Below are 15,284 nucleotides of genomic sequence, written 5' to 3'. Positions count from 1 at the left end.
AAATGTTTTAATTAGTTGAAAGGCTGTTTAACCTTCGTTACAAGCCAGTAAAGCATTCTGATAATATCAAAAAAGTAATCTTCAGTCTTTGTCTTACCAACAGAGAAGCTTGTGAAAGAAAAAACCTTGACTGGGAAGTTTTAATACCAGCTCTTGAAACTGAACGTGCAAAAGTGACCCAGTTATAGTTGGCTGTGGAATCAAAGAAAGAGAATGAGATATGGAAAGCTTTAGGTTGCAAACGATATTAAAATTGTAATTGTAATAAATAAAGTAAGCAGTTTAAAATCATTAAGTAATAAATAAAGTAAGTGGTTTAAATTTCTTTCTGTAATAAATAAAGTAAGTAGTTTAAAATTTTTTATGTAATAAATAAAGTAAATAGTTTAAAATCATTATTTAATAAGTAAAGTTAGTAGTTTAAAAATATATCTGTAATAAATAAAATATGTAGTTTAATATCCCTTCTGTAATAAAGTAAGTAGTTTAAAATCCTTTGTAATAAATAAAGTAAATAGTTTTAAATCATTATGTAACAAATAAAGTACTTAGATGAAAATTATTTCTGTAATAAATAAAGTAAGTAGTTTAAAATCCCTCCTGAAATAAATAAAGTAAGTAGTTTAAAATACCTCTCAATTAATAAAGTAAGTAGTTGAAAATCCCTTTGTAATAAATAAAGTAAATAGTTTAAAATCCCTCTTGCAATAAATAAAGTAAGTAGTTCAAAATCATTACGTAATAAATAAAATAAGAAGTTTAAGATCCCTGCTCTAATAAATAAAGTAAGTAGTTTAAAATCATTAAGTAATAAATAAATTGAGTAGTTTAAAATCATTGTTTAATAAATAAAGTAAGTAGTTTAAAATTATTAATTTTGTAATAAATAAAATAGTTTAAAATCCCTTTGTAATAAATAAAGTAAGTAGATTAAAATTATCATGTAACAAATAAAGTAATTAGTTTAAATTTATTTGTGTAATAAATACAATAAGTAGTTTAAAATCCCTCTATAATAAATAAAGTAAATAGTTTAAAATCCCTTTATAATAAATAAAGTTAATTGTTTAAAATTTCTTCTGTAATAAATAGTAGTTTAAATTTTTTCTGTAGTAAATAAAGTAAATCGTTTAAAAAATCATTATTTAATAAAGTGAGTAGTTTTAAATTATTAATTTTGTAATAAAGAAAGTTTTTTAATGTCCCTTTGTAATAAAGTAATCAGTATAAAATCATTATGTAACAATTAAAGTAATTAGTTTAAAAATATTTCTCTAATAATTAAAGTAATTTAAAATCATTAAGTAATAAATAAAGTAAGTAGTTTAAAATTATTAATTTTGTAACAAATAAAGAAAGGAGTTTAAAATTATTCCTGTAATAAATAAAGTATGTAGTTTGAAATCCCTCTGTAATAAATACAGAAAGGAGTTTAAAAGCATTATGCAATAAATAAAATAAGTAGTTGACAATCATTATGTAATAAATGAAGTTGTTTAAAATCATTATGCAATAAATAAGTAATTTACAATCATTATGTAATATAAAAAGTAAGTAGTTTAAAATCATTGAGTAATAAATAAAGTAGGTGGTTTAAAATTCTTTATGTAATAAATAAAGTAAGTACTTTAAATGTTTTGCATAATAAGTAAATAGTTTGAAAGCATTATTTAATAAATAAAGTGAGTAGTTTAAAATTATTAATTTTGTAATAAATAAAGTAGATTAAAATCATTATGTGACAAATAAAGTAATTAGTTGAAAATTATTTCTGTAACAAATAAAATAAATAGTTTAATATTCCTTCTGTAATAAAGTAAGTAGTTTAAAATCCGTTTGCAAAAATAAAGTTAATAGTTTAAAACTCCTGAAATAAATAAAATGAGTAGTTTAAAATCATTATGTAACAAATAAGGTAACTAGTTTTAAAATATATCTGCAATAAATAATGTAAGTAATTTAATATCTTTTCTGCAATAAAGTAAGTAGATTAAAATCTTTCTGTAATAAATAAAGTATGTTGTTGAAAATCCTTTTGTAAAAATTAAAGTAAATAATTTAAAATCCCTTCTGCAGTAAATAATGTAAGTAGTTTAAAACCATAAAGTAATAAATAAAGTAAGAAGTTTAATTTTTTTTCTGTGATCAATAAAGTAAATAGTTTAGAATCATTATTTAATAAATAGAGAAGTTTAAAATTATTAATTTTGTAATAAATAAAGTAGTTAAAATCATTATGTTACAAAGTAATTAGTTTAAAATTATTTCTGTAATAAATGAGTAGGGCCTGGCATGCCCTACCGCGTTAAGGCGTGCGCTTCGTAATCTGAGGGTCGCGGGTTCGCGCCAAACATGCTCGCCTTCCCAGCCGTGGGGGCGTTATAATGTACGGTCAGTCCCACTTTTCGGTAGTAAAAGAGTAGCCCAAGAGTTGGTGGTGGGTGGTGATGACTAGCTGCCTTCCCTCTAGTCTTACACTGCTAAATTAGGGACGGCTAGCACAGATAGCCCTCGAGTAGCTTTGTGCGAAATTCCAAAAAACAAACAAACAAATAAATGAGTAGTGCAATATCTCTTCTGTAATAAAGTAAGTAGTTTAAAATCTCTGTAATAAATAAATAAAGTATTTTAAAATCACTTTATTTATTACAAAGTAAATAGTTAAAAATTCCTTCTGTAAAAAATTACGTAAGTCGTTTAAAATTATTTCTATAATAAATAAAGTAGTTTAAAAATATATCTGTAATAAAGAATGTAAGTAGTTAAATATCCCTTCTGTAATAAAGTATGTAGTTTAAAATCATTATGTAACAAATAAAGTAACTAGTTTAAAAATATATCTGTAATAAATAATGTAAGTAGTTTAATATCCCTTCTGTAATAAAGTAAGTAGTTTAAAATCCCTTTGTAATAAATAAAGTATAAAAATGTATGCAGAAAGAAAATTAAGGTTAAAAAGTGGTTCACCTCAGTGACGTATAGGTGAAGTTATCTAACCTAATGTGACAGTAAAATAAAAATTAATTTCTCACAAATTGTAAGTGAAGGAACTGTAAATATAGTTTTCAAGGAACTGTTTAACATTGTATTAAATCATGATATGTGAATAAAAAAATTGTGGTTTCAAATGTTTTGTGAATTATTGCGGAAAAACTGAACTGTGTTTGCAAGTTCTTAATCGAAACAAGTTCTAGCTCTAATACATTTCTATGCATTGAAACTGAAACATTATAAAGACCCACAGTGACACAACGGTTGTCCGCAGACTCACACCGCTAGGAACCGGGCAGAGCACAGATAGCTTTGTTCTTAATTCCAAAAAAACATTATAAAGAAACTCCTCATCACCACCCACTACTCTTTTACCAACGAATAGTGGGATTCACCGTCACATTATAACGCCCTCACGACTAAAAGAGCGAGCATGTTTGGTGTAACATTTGAACTTGCAACCTTCGGATTACGAGTCGAGCGCCTTAACCACCTGGCCATGCCGGACCCGTTGATAAGCTGACAAGACCCTGATGCAACTCATAGAAGAGTGAAGCCCCTGCTGTAATTTGTCTGTACACTTTTATATAAAAAAGCTCTTAAAGTAACTCACTTATGTAACGTTTTTAATTTAAGAAAGGGACTGAAACCATGAACTACCTCTTGTAGATTTTTTTACTCAGTGACATAACCTCCTTCCCCCATCGACACCAAATGGCTAAGCAATAATTGTACAGGCTCGTGACACCAAAAACCAGGTTTCTTTACCCGTGGTGGGCATGACACAGATACCCCATTATGTGTCTTTGTGCTCATCAACGACCGAACCATACTAGGAAATACTGTTAAAATATTAGTACTGATTTATTTTAGAAATAACCACAATAAAAATGCTATGAAAAAACATTTTTATTATTTTATACTCTTTTATTTAATGTTAAAGCTTACATTCTTTATAGAAAAGAGATAAAAATGAAGGCTTTATATTTGAACTAACATCCAGCCATCGTACACATACAGCATAGCTCGGATGTTACATTCCAGCCAGAAACATCATATGAAGTTAACATTCAAAATTTATAATATGAACATACAAAACAGTTTAAAGGCAGAAATAAAAATAGTTCTATGTACAGCAAAATTCCACGTCTAAATATCACTTTAAAGCCAATTTTTGCTTGTTTAATACAATAAAAATACAATATATTTAAAGCCTTTAAAATAAAGTATCGTTTCAAAGACACGCAGATATTCGTTACGTTCTATGTAAAATATTCAATAGTTGCCACAAATTGTTTTCACAAATAGTAATATTTTAATAACAACTCATAAAAAACACCTGTTGTAGTCTAATTTTTATATCAGATCATGAATTGATACGTTTTTAAAGCGAAGTATGTTATTATTATTTACGAATTTGTATTATTCCGAGAAGATAAATAAGTCCCCAGAGAAAGTACCTAAGTGACCCAATAATATAACATTAAAACTCCTTACAGCAAAGTTATCAACTATCTTGTGTAGGTGATAATTTGAAATTACAGTGGTGCCTCGGTTCTCGAACATATTGTTTGAGAAAAAAATGTCTCGATTGTCGAACATAAACTCGGTTCCCGAACCAAGCTGTCGTACCCCTAACCCCCGAAATAACCCGACTGATGACCCGAACGAACCCCTCCTTCTACCATTTTCAGCCCACGCCAAGCTTGCCCAAAACATTTTACCCGCATCTGTCGCTCAGTCCACACCCCCGCTAAATCTGCTGTGAACGTTTTCGTTTTTTTTTTTTTTTTCTAAATATTCTGATTAAATAAGCCACCATGGGGTCAAAGAAAGATAATGAAAGCAGCAAACCAAAAAGAAAAGTTGTTAGAGCCACAATAGAGGTGAAAAAAGATCTCACAGCGAAGTATGAGAGTGGTGTTTGCGTGTCCGACCTTGCTACACAGTTTGGTATGGCGAAGTCTACAGTCTGCACCATACTGAAAAATAAAGAGGTCATTAGAGGAGCTGATGTTGCAAAAGGAGTGACAGTGCTTACGCCACAAAGATCACAAACAATGGAAGAGGTAGAAAAACTGTTGTTGATTTGGGTAAACGAAAAACAGTTAGCTGGTGATAGCATTTCTGAGACCATCATTTGTGAGAAAGCAAAACATTTGCATGCTGACCTCTTGAAAAACACCGCTGGAACGAGTACTGATACAAGTGATGCCTTTAATGCTAGTAGGGGTGGTTTGAAAAATTTAGGAAGAGAAGTGGCATACATAGTGTGGTGAGACATGAGGAGGGTGCCAGTTCTAACAAAGACGCTGCTGATAAATTTGTTAGGGAATTTAAGGACTCTGTAGAAGCTAAGAGTTTTATTCCCCACCAAGTGTTCAACTGTGATGAGACAAGCCTCTTTTGGAAGAAAATGCCAAAGAGGACCTACATCACCAAGGAGGAGAAGTCACTACTAGGACACAAGCCAATGAAGAACAGGCTAACTCTATTGTTATGTCGTAATGCAAGTGGGGACTTAAAACTGAAGCCTTTGCTCATGTACCATTCTGAGAACCCGAGGGTTTTAAGAAAAATAAAGTCCTGAAAAGTAAACTAAATGTCATGTAGAGGGCTAATAGTAAAACATGGGTAACCAGGCAGTTTTATATGGAGTGGGTCCATGAAGTTTTTGCCCTAAGTGTAAATAATTATCTCACGGGAAAAGTTACCACTCAAGACCCTTCTTGTGATTGTGATGGACAATGCACCTGCTCACTCACCAGGCTTGGAGGACGGGTTGGTGGAGGAGTACAGTTTCATTACTGTAAAGCTCTTGCCTCCTCACACGACTCCTCTCATTCAGCCAATGGACCAGCAGGTCATATCGAACTTTAAGCAACTCTACACCAAATCACTGTTTTAAAGGTGCTTTAAAGTGACCACTAACACAGTTAACCCTCAGAGAGTTCTGGAAAAATCACTTTAATGTACTCCATTGCTTGAGAATCATAGACAAGACCTGAAGGGAAGTGTCTTTGAGGACCATGAACTCAGAACACTCAGTAGCAAATAGAGACTTTGAAATCTTTGAGGTTGAGCCTTTTGTCGAGGATATTGTCTCACTAGGCATGTGTATGGGCTTGAATGTGAGTGGTGATGATGTGTAGGAGTTGGTGGAAAACCACAACACTGAGCTCTCCACGGAAGAACTCCAAGACCTTTAGAAGGAGCAGCAACAGAATGCAACTGAGAAAGTGTCTTCAGATGAGGAGGAGGGAAGGGATGATGTTCCTAGTTCACATCAAGGAAATGTGTGGAAATATGGGAGAGTTACAAAGTTTTGTGGAAAATATTCACCCTGACAAAGCTGTAGGAAACCGCATCATAAACCTTTTCAATAACAATGCCATGTCGTACTTCACAAACATTTTAAAATGCAGGCAGAAACAAACCTCATTAGACAGGATTTTAGTGAAAAATAGGTCCAATAAGTCTCAAGCAGATTGCAGCGGTGCAAAGAGACAGAAAAGAGAAAGAACCCCAGATGGAGAGTTACCTGACATTTTTATGGAAGGTGACTCCCCTTCCAAACAATAATAACCCTCCTACTCTCACGTTCCTCACCACCTTTCACTTACGTCATCAGCCCTCCTCAGCACAGGTAAAGTGCAGTTAAATTTTCAAGTATTGTTTTTTTATTGTGTTTATAGTTTTTGTGGTTGACTTTATGCATATAAGTATTATTATGCAGGTATAAATAAGCAATATTTTACTTAAAATGCTTCATAATGCGTAATTTTTGGAGCTCTGTAACAGATTAATTTAATTTACAGTATTTCTTATGAGAAAAATTGATTAAGTTTTCGAACAGCCTTCTGTAATGGAGTAAGTTCAAGAACCGAGGTGCCACTGTATATCAAATATCAAGAATACCTTAGTATATCAGAAAAGGTAAAAATACACTATTATCTGAATTAGTGCGATGAGGTCTTATCCTAAAATACTTCACTGGTACATTTCCAGATTCTTGAGTGTTTCTCATGTATTAGGTTTACTCACTTTTTTCTGAATAAAAATTTGTTTCCGTTACACAGAAAGTATTCTTTAATGAAGTACAAACACGAGTCTAATAAATTCTATTCACAAATTATCAGTGGTTTCCACTGAACTATCTCAGATAAGTGTCACTTCAAGCTGAAACATTCTGCGAACTTTTTCTTTTCTCACCACACATTCACCTCCTGCTCCGATTATTAACGTGAGAAAATGAAAATAAATTCTTTTACAGCTTCGCTTTAACAGATGTACACAGAAAATCGACGATGCTGTTTTTAGTAAGTAGTTTGTGAATGTAATTCAGAAACCTGATGATTGGGGGAACTGGTTGTGTAAACGTTATACAAAGAAAAGAAACGGATCTTTAGCTCTTCCTGTCTTCCTCGGTGAACAAATTATCCGGAGATCGCTAAATATTTGTGAGGTGAAAATTGTTATTGATAAATGTAAAAGGTTTAGCTGAGGTTTAATATAGAACAAAGTAAATATATGTACAGATCACAAAGCAAGCACCATTTCCATATCTAATGTATAAATTTACAAAATAAAATTTAAAAAACAAGATGGAACAAACCAGTAAAGATCCTGGAATACAATTATTCAAAGCAGTTAACTTTCAGTGACGTACAAGCCACATAAATTATGTTTGCCTCTACAATTTAAAACTTTTTTAACAAAAACAGTATAAGTAGTTATACGTTCATATAACAACAACACTGTCAGATTGATGTAAATATTGGATTCTGTCCCTTAAAAACAACCCCGGCTCTGTACTAAGATATAATAAACTAATAAAAATTAACTCGTATAAAAAGCGTCTATTCATGTTTATATCAACTACACATATTTTTAGAAGACGAATGTAATACAGTTTAACGATAGCAAACAGTAAGGCCAAATTATATAATTAGTATTTTTTTCCTTTTTTTTGAACCATAATTCATCGTATAACATACAGTTCATGCTATTTCTAGTATCTCTACCATCACACTATTGGTTTAAATTTCAAGGTCTGTTATCATAAAAAACACAAAAAATTGAGGATCACTACGAGTTTTAACTTAAGTAACTTAAAAAATTTCTTGATAATCAGATCTAACTAACTAATTAATCATAAAATGTTATATAAAACTGTCTGTATTCTAAGTACACATAGTTGTCCATTCTTATTTTTATAAAGGAAGGAAGCTTATTTCACGAAAATTGGTAATGACAGAGAAATTGACTCGCGAAAGTTGGTATTAAAGAAAAAACTCCGATATTTGAAGAAGCTAGTTTAAAAAAAATTCAAAGGACGTAATTTCTACTAAAAAATTGGTTTAAGGGTTTTTGTTCTTATATTGCAGTACATACACGTGTGCACACATATTTTCAGGTTCACTCTCCATATAAAAATAACGTTGTCACCAAACATAGAAGTTAATTAAAAGTAATTTACAAATGTCACGTTTCTTTTTGTGTATGTGATTTAAGTCTTAGTGAATTCTGCAACATACAAGAAAACACATTAGCAGTTTGAGGTTTAGAATATTAATAAGGATTTCTGCCCGCAAATAAAGAAATGTGTTCCACAATATTTCAACAACACTATATCTGTAATAACCAGAGCGAATAATTATTAGCGGTTTACGTGTCGTTAATGTTGTCTACATTTTGTTATAAAAGTATGTATATACACGAAATTCATTTATACTGCTGTGTTCTATATAAAGTTCTTAAAAGAAAGTTGACACAGACAAATCCTAATTTTATTAACTATAGCCTCAAGGTAGCGCTCTCGAGAGATGGTTTGTCTTTTAAAAACCTATTTCTAGTCTAAAACTGGTTAATATATTTTACTAATAGAATCCTAACTTGAGAATTAAGTTATATATTAGTTCTCTAAACGTACTTAACTGTTGCAGAAACGTGCTTGTGTATCAAACTTAAATTAACAAAAACGATACATGAAATTCTCAATATAAACGGTTTGTTTGAAATCCATTTTATAAAATTAAAAAAAAAAATTGCGACCTATAAGAAAATACGAATATTATAACCGTGTATGTCACTTTGTCCAATAGATGTGGTTCGTTCTAGGGTTCACATATGTTCTGAGAGAAAGAAATCACAAATACACAGCGATTCTTAACGAACTTGTACATATTGTTCGAATTACCATTCTCCACTTTGCACATCTAATATAAAAATTGTCATCATACGAAACGTCACACTAGTGCTAATACTGTTCACGAATCGTTTTTACGATATCGGCGAAACATCAAAACCTTCTAGTCTAATAATAATTAAGTACGGGCATTCTACATTAATTTGGTCTTCAAGAGGAAAGGTACTATTGGTCCCAATGGACGTCTACTCATGAACAGATTGCTCTGATGCCTTTTTAGATTTCCCTTGCACTAAATTCGTCAGCGTATAGAATTGCTCTTTGTCTCTAATATCAATACTTGTGACGTGTACGAAACAGCAGGGAAGAGAAATATCACATTTTTGGGGTAACTTTATTTTTTCCAACTTCCTGGAATTTTTCCCTTTAGCTTTAGGAACGGATAAAGAAATATTGAGAGGGCCCGACGTCAGTAGGTCGACTTGTTCGTGAAACTGTCTGGCAGCTGTTTTGTTTTCGAAATTGAAATCACCCATTTGGTTGTGATCGGTGGAAAGGAACATGGTGTGAAAAGTATTATCTTGGGCCTCGTAGTTCGTCAAATTGTCAATGACATCATGCCAAAGAATGAAACCTGTGCCTTTTTCGGCGAGAACCAGTTTCAGTCTTCGTTTAGTTCGTGCTCTCGTTTCTCCTTTATCAAACAGCAGGACAGGGATACCTGTCAGGGCTAACTGCCATTCTTCCTCTGGCTTTCTCAGATACAGATTGGCCAGACACTGGCACACAAACACAAATGTTTTGTGGCTACGAAAAACGTTTCGACTTCCGTCAATTCGCTGCATAAGTTATTTAATTCATCTTCTAAATCTTGTCGAAAATCCGCATCGTCGAAAGAACTACAACTGATACTTTTGTCTGTCTCCTCTACATTAATTCGGCCCAGAGTATCATATTTTTCTGTCAGTTTTTGTACGGCTACCTTTTCTTTGGAAGATGGTTCTTGTGAAGCTTCTGAATAGATGATATTATCTGAATAGTTCGTATCTGGAATATTGAAAGTTCTATTTTCTGAACATGACTCCACAAAGTCATCTTTTTCACAAGAAGTATATTGAATATTTGACACATGATCAGAAATTTCCATGTTTATGCTATTATTTGAAATCGTTTTTTCCTTTATAAATATTCAATGAATTAATTCTTTCTGTTGGTCCAAACTATGAAAGGTGGAGATCCTTCTATAACAATCAAATATTTAACACAAAAACCTTGAAAGTCGTTAATATCTATATAATACTTCGTGTGGTAATTTCTTCATGAACTTGTAACATAACCATCAAATAATACAAGATTGTTTTTTTCTCCCTGTAAATAATAAAAAACGCAACAGTAAATAAATTTTATTTTTATTTTTACTAGATACACAAATTATTTAAATACATTCGCATGAACGAGGTTTATGTGAACTTGTATGAAGCAACACTCTCGTAAAGTTAATTTTAAACGGCAAATTCTTTTGTTCCAACAATCTGAACATGTTATAGAATTTATTTCATTTTATTTCTGAATTATTTCATGTCATATCTCTGAAATCATTATCGACATTACGAAATTTTAACACTAACTTTCCGAAAAATAGGCTACTCTAATATCTGTAATAAAATGGAGTATTTACGATTAAAATTAATACAATGTTACAATACTTTACACAGATACCGAAACATATGTGAAATCTCTTTTTATGGCTAGTCCTGTTTTTAATAACTATTTATTGTCTGTGCTAACGAAAAACCCACTTGAAGTAAAAATGTATTATCAAGATGGCTGGTACGAGTATTGAAACTTTAAGTAAAGTAAAGTGAAGAACAACATTTCGACATTCTTATGTCATTTTCATGTCAACAAAGAAAAGTTGCAATGATTTTAATGTTGTATTATTTTTATTGTAAATAAATGTTTATAAAAAATGACGTTTTTACACTATTTAAAGGTGGGGTAATATTACAGGTATCATTCTTGAACTGATAACTCATTTTCAAAGTTATAACTGCAATGAAAGACTGTTCTACAACTTTCACTCAGAGTTATAACTGCAAACAAATGCCTATTCTAAAATATTCTAATAATTAGCTCTCCAAAGTGGTATCTAATGGTCAGTGATACCGTGAAAAATATTCTGAAGTTATTGTAGGTTTTTCTAGTAATGGCAAAAGATAAATATTATGAAGGCAAGAACCCTCTGTGATTCCCCCAGTAGCACAGTGGTATGTCGGCGGGCTTATACCACAAGAAATCGGGTTTTGATACCCATGGTGGACAGAACACAGATAGCCCTTTGTGAATTTTTGTGTTTAATAACAAACAACAATGGCAACCCTTTGTAATAACCCAATATTTATCTTCGAATTGATGAACTGGAAATCTAGGATAAGCAGTAATCCGTTTCCAGAAATACAGTATTAACCTAGTACGCTACGAATAACTTATTGCGTTATTGAACTGCTCCGAAAAATTAATGGTTACTAAAATAAATAAGAAGTAATCCTTAATATCCACAACACTTGGAACACTTTTAGGCAGGGATAATCTACTAGTCTATTTATTAGTTATATTTTTCTTTATAGGCAATACCAAGCATACAACCCGATTCAACTTTATTACTCAGCACGTTATCTACCAGCCTACCCTCAAATAGAAATTCTTTTAGACACGATTAGAGTAAATCCATCTATGAGACTTTGGACGTGACCAAATACGTCAGTCGAAAGGGTTTGACCTTCTGAGTTCAAAACTGGAATTAAATCTCAAATACATCAAGAAATGACGGAGCTGTGAGCTAAACATTTGTGCTCTTAAAAAAACAACTCAGAGGTGTACTATGAACCGCTATGCCGCGGCTAAAAATAACAGTAAGAGCCAGTTAGTATTGACCCTACAATACTGATAAACAGTATGTTTTCAAGGCGATATTGGTACAAAGATATCAGAAAATAGTATTACGATTTTAAACAAAAGGGAAATAAATCTTAATTATCTGTATCCACATAATTATTCCTGTTATTGCTGATTAAATACGAAAAATAATTCACGTCAACTACTGGTTTTGAAGAAAAGTTTGGAACGAATATTCGAATCTTGCACGACAGCGATATACGTGTGAGACAGGTTTCAAACGTTCAATGAGTTTTTTTAACGTTATTAGAGCCAAATCAACTTTAGGGTTAACACCTATCTTCCAGTTCACGACGTATTACCATATAAGACTGAAACAACTTTTCCAATCCAAGCATGTACTTCCAAATATTTGTTTAATGTTCTTGTTCAGTTACTTACTCGTCGTTTCGCCAGCCCTTCTTTTTTTCACAGGTACAACTTAAATACTGAAGGGCTATTCGAATTTACAGCTTTCAGCCAAGTTTACAAAATTATCTCGAAGATATGTATTACATTACATGAATAGTTAGTTGCACGAGGTGAAGGCTTATATCAACATCAGTCTTCAAGTTCTTACACTGTCCACTAGAATGGGGTGCTCTCGCTAACACAGAAGTAATCTTACAGGCTCATCAAGATAAAATCGGAGTTCGATAAGCGGTGGGCACAGTCAAATATAGTCCGTTATGTAGCTTTGCATTTAACAAGAGACAAGTGAGCACAACCGTTAGTCCAACTAATTTTATCATATTGAGCAATTATATATTTCTGCCTAAAACCTGAGAGTAAAATCAGTTACTTTTCATGTTTATTATAGTGTCGTTAAAGAAACCGTTTGTACAACGATGAACTGACGAGCAAACGAAATTCACTTACGACATTCATATAACCGCTATCGACCTGGAAATACCGGCTTTGAAGACCTACGGGGCTGCAGAAGTATTTTGGATTTCTTTTAAAGAGCCTTTCACGCGAAGCATCAAGTTTGATAGTGTAACAAGCTTTCTTTCGTTGTTTTACCAGTTTCAGCCCTTATAGATGCCATCTTTAAAACTTTACTGACATGAGCTAAGCGTAAGATTTTTAACCCAAGATAACAAAAAGTAGTACCTGAAAAGTACAGTTAACACATTTAAGACCTAATCGCTGCTTCAACTCATTTTGTACTACTTCACACATGCCATCCTTTAGAAAGTGTACTGACAGGAGCTAGGTGTAAGAATTTTTAACCAAGATAACAAAAAGTAGTACCTGAAAAGTACAGTTAAGACATAATCGCTGCCTATATTTACTTTGCACAACCTCTCGACTGGCCTGAACGAGACCGAAACACTTAGAGAAACCAAAGTACCACAACAATAAAACAAATAAAGAGAAATTCAACGAATGAAGACATGCTTGATTGATTTTAATCCATTAATTTTAAACAATTATGTTATAACTTTTTAACGGTTTGTTTTACGTAATCAATGCCAGGATAAAATATTTTTTTTCCAATCTCAAAAATCCTGACTACTGTTAACACGCTACTAATAACCTACAATGTAAAATAAGACTTGTAACCATATAATAACAAAGTAATATTTGATTGGTGTTCCATATAAACAGCTATACTGGAGAAACTTGTTACTGAAGGAATTTGAACTTAAAACAAATAAAAAAGTATCAGAAAAGTAAAAACTATTATGAAATATATGTCGCCAAGAGACAACAGTCAAACTGTACTAGTTTTGTCTCAGTAATTTAGGTAATAAAAATATTTCGTGCATACTTGTTCAAACAGACGCTATTGAAAACTATCTAAACAATTTGACACGTGGAGACTGCTTTTATGAAAGTCTTTTAAAAACCGACAAGTACAAGCAATTTATCTCCCATCAAGACTTAGCCCAAGGGCATAGGGGTCAGTGAAATATCATAGTCAAAAGGCGACGGGGTCTCAGCTCAGTGAGGGTCAAAGCGCATAATCCACTCCACAACCAGACGTGTGTAGGGAACGGCCATTGAAAGAAATAATTTTGTTTGTTTCGGATATTTACAAGGGCTATCTGGTTTAGTAGCCTCTAATTTTAAAGTGACTACAACAGCGCTGACATCCAGCCCTTGAGCCACTCTAATAATGTAATTTCAATGTCGCTCTTTTGACACAGGCCCAAAGTGCGAGGCGCGATTTTAATGCAACATGCCACGAGTTGTAAGACCTTTGATTCACAGTTCAGAACGCTGACCACTGTCCAGTCAGTCACGTGATAAATTACTTTTTTTTCACATATTACGTCTAAAGATTTAATTGCTTGCTTGTTTGGAATTAAACACAAAGCCACACAATGGGTATCGAAACCCGGTTTGTAGCGGTGCGAGTCCACAGACATACCTGTGTGGCACTGGGAGGGACGTGTAAAGAGAAACAAAACTAAAACTTTGCACGTTTTCAACAATTTTGTTTTGTTTAAGAGCAGTGCAAGACTAGAGGAGCACGTTTTCAACGCCAAAGCTACCAACGTTTCTCAAACACAACCATGACCCTTTAAAGTAACCAACTTAAGTAGAATGATTATCTTTTATTGATTTGAATGCTGCAAGTGATAACAATCCTGATAGCACATATAAGGTAAAATTCGAATTTTAAAAACCTTCGACAGCATACAAATAGCCCTTCACGAAACATCGCGTTTAACAACAAACAAACAAATTACTCCATTCACTTTATGAAGAGATCCACAGTGGAACAGAGATAAGTGTATCGACTTTCAACACAGTGGATACCCCCGCTGAATATGCTCTACAATAAACATATAAATCATAATAAATAAACACTTCATAATATCGAAGATATAAAACACTTGTTAATAAGTGGCCTTGACGTTCAGCTTTAACTTTTAGGTAGAAAAATAGAAAACTTCAACGAAATATTGGTTTTTGTTTTCTTTTTCGAATTTCGCGCACATTTACACGAGGGCTAATTGTACTAGCCGTCCCTAATTTAGCAATGTAAGAATAGAAGGAAGGCAGCTTGTTATCACCACTGACCGCCAACTCTTGGGCTACTCTTTTACCAACGAATAGTGGTTTTGATCGGGACACTATAATGCCCCCACGGCTGAAAGGGCGAGCATGTTTGGTGAGACGGAATTTCGAACTCGCGACCCTCAGATTACCTCACACGATTTAACCCATTACGAGTCTTTAAAGTGATATAAGTTATTTG

General features: G+C 32.6%; 1 protein-coding gene across 1 annotated transcript; it reads right to left on the bottom strand.

Moving 5' to 3' along the window:
- Positions 1–8,449: 8,449 nt before the first annotated feature.
- LOC143244259 (uncharacterized) lies at positions 8,450–13,539 on the bottom strand. The gene is made up of 2 exons (XM_076488605.1): positions 12,953–13,539; positions 8,450–10,507 (listed from the first exon to the last, which is right to left on the bottom strand). The coding sequence occupies exon 2, from the start codon at positions 10,284–10,286 to the stop codon at positions 9,897–9,899; it is 390 nt and encodes a 129-aa protein (XP_076344720.1). The 5' UTR covers positions 10,287–10,507; positions 12,953–13,539; the 3' UTR covers positions 8,450–9,896.
- Between the last annotated feature and the right edge of the window lie 1,745 nt (positions 13,540–15,284).

Source organism: Tachypleus tridentatus, chromosome 2 (genome assembly GCF_004210375.1).
Source record: "Tachypleus tridentatus isolate NWPU-2018 chromosome 2, ASM421037v1, whole genome shotgun sequence".
In the NCBI taxonomy this organism is placed as follows: Eukaryota; Metazoa; Arthropoda; class Merostomata; order Xiphosura; family Limulidae; genus Tachypleus; species Tachypleus tridentatus.
The sequence above is the reverse complement of the archived record's forward strand: the minus strand, read 5'-3'. Positions and strand labels throughout refer to the sequence as shown.

Excerpts from the sequence above, each read along its gene's own strand:
- LOC143244259 (XM_076488605.1), bottom strand. The coding sequence starts at position 10,286 with ATGGAAATTTCTGATCATGTGTCAAATATTCAATATACTTCTTGTGAA.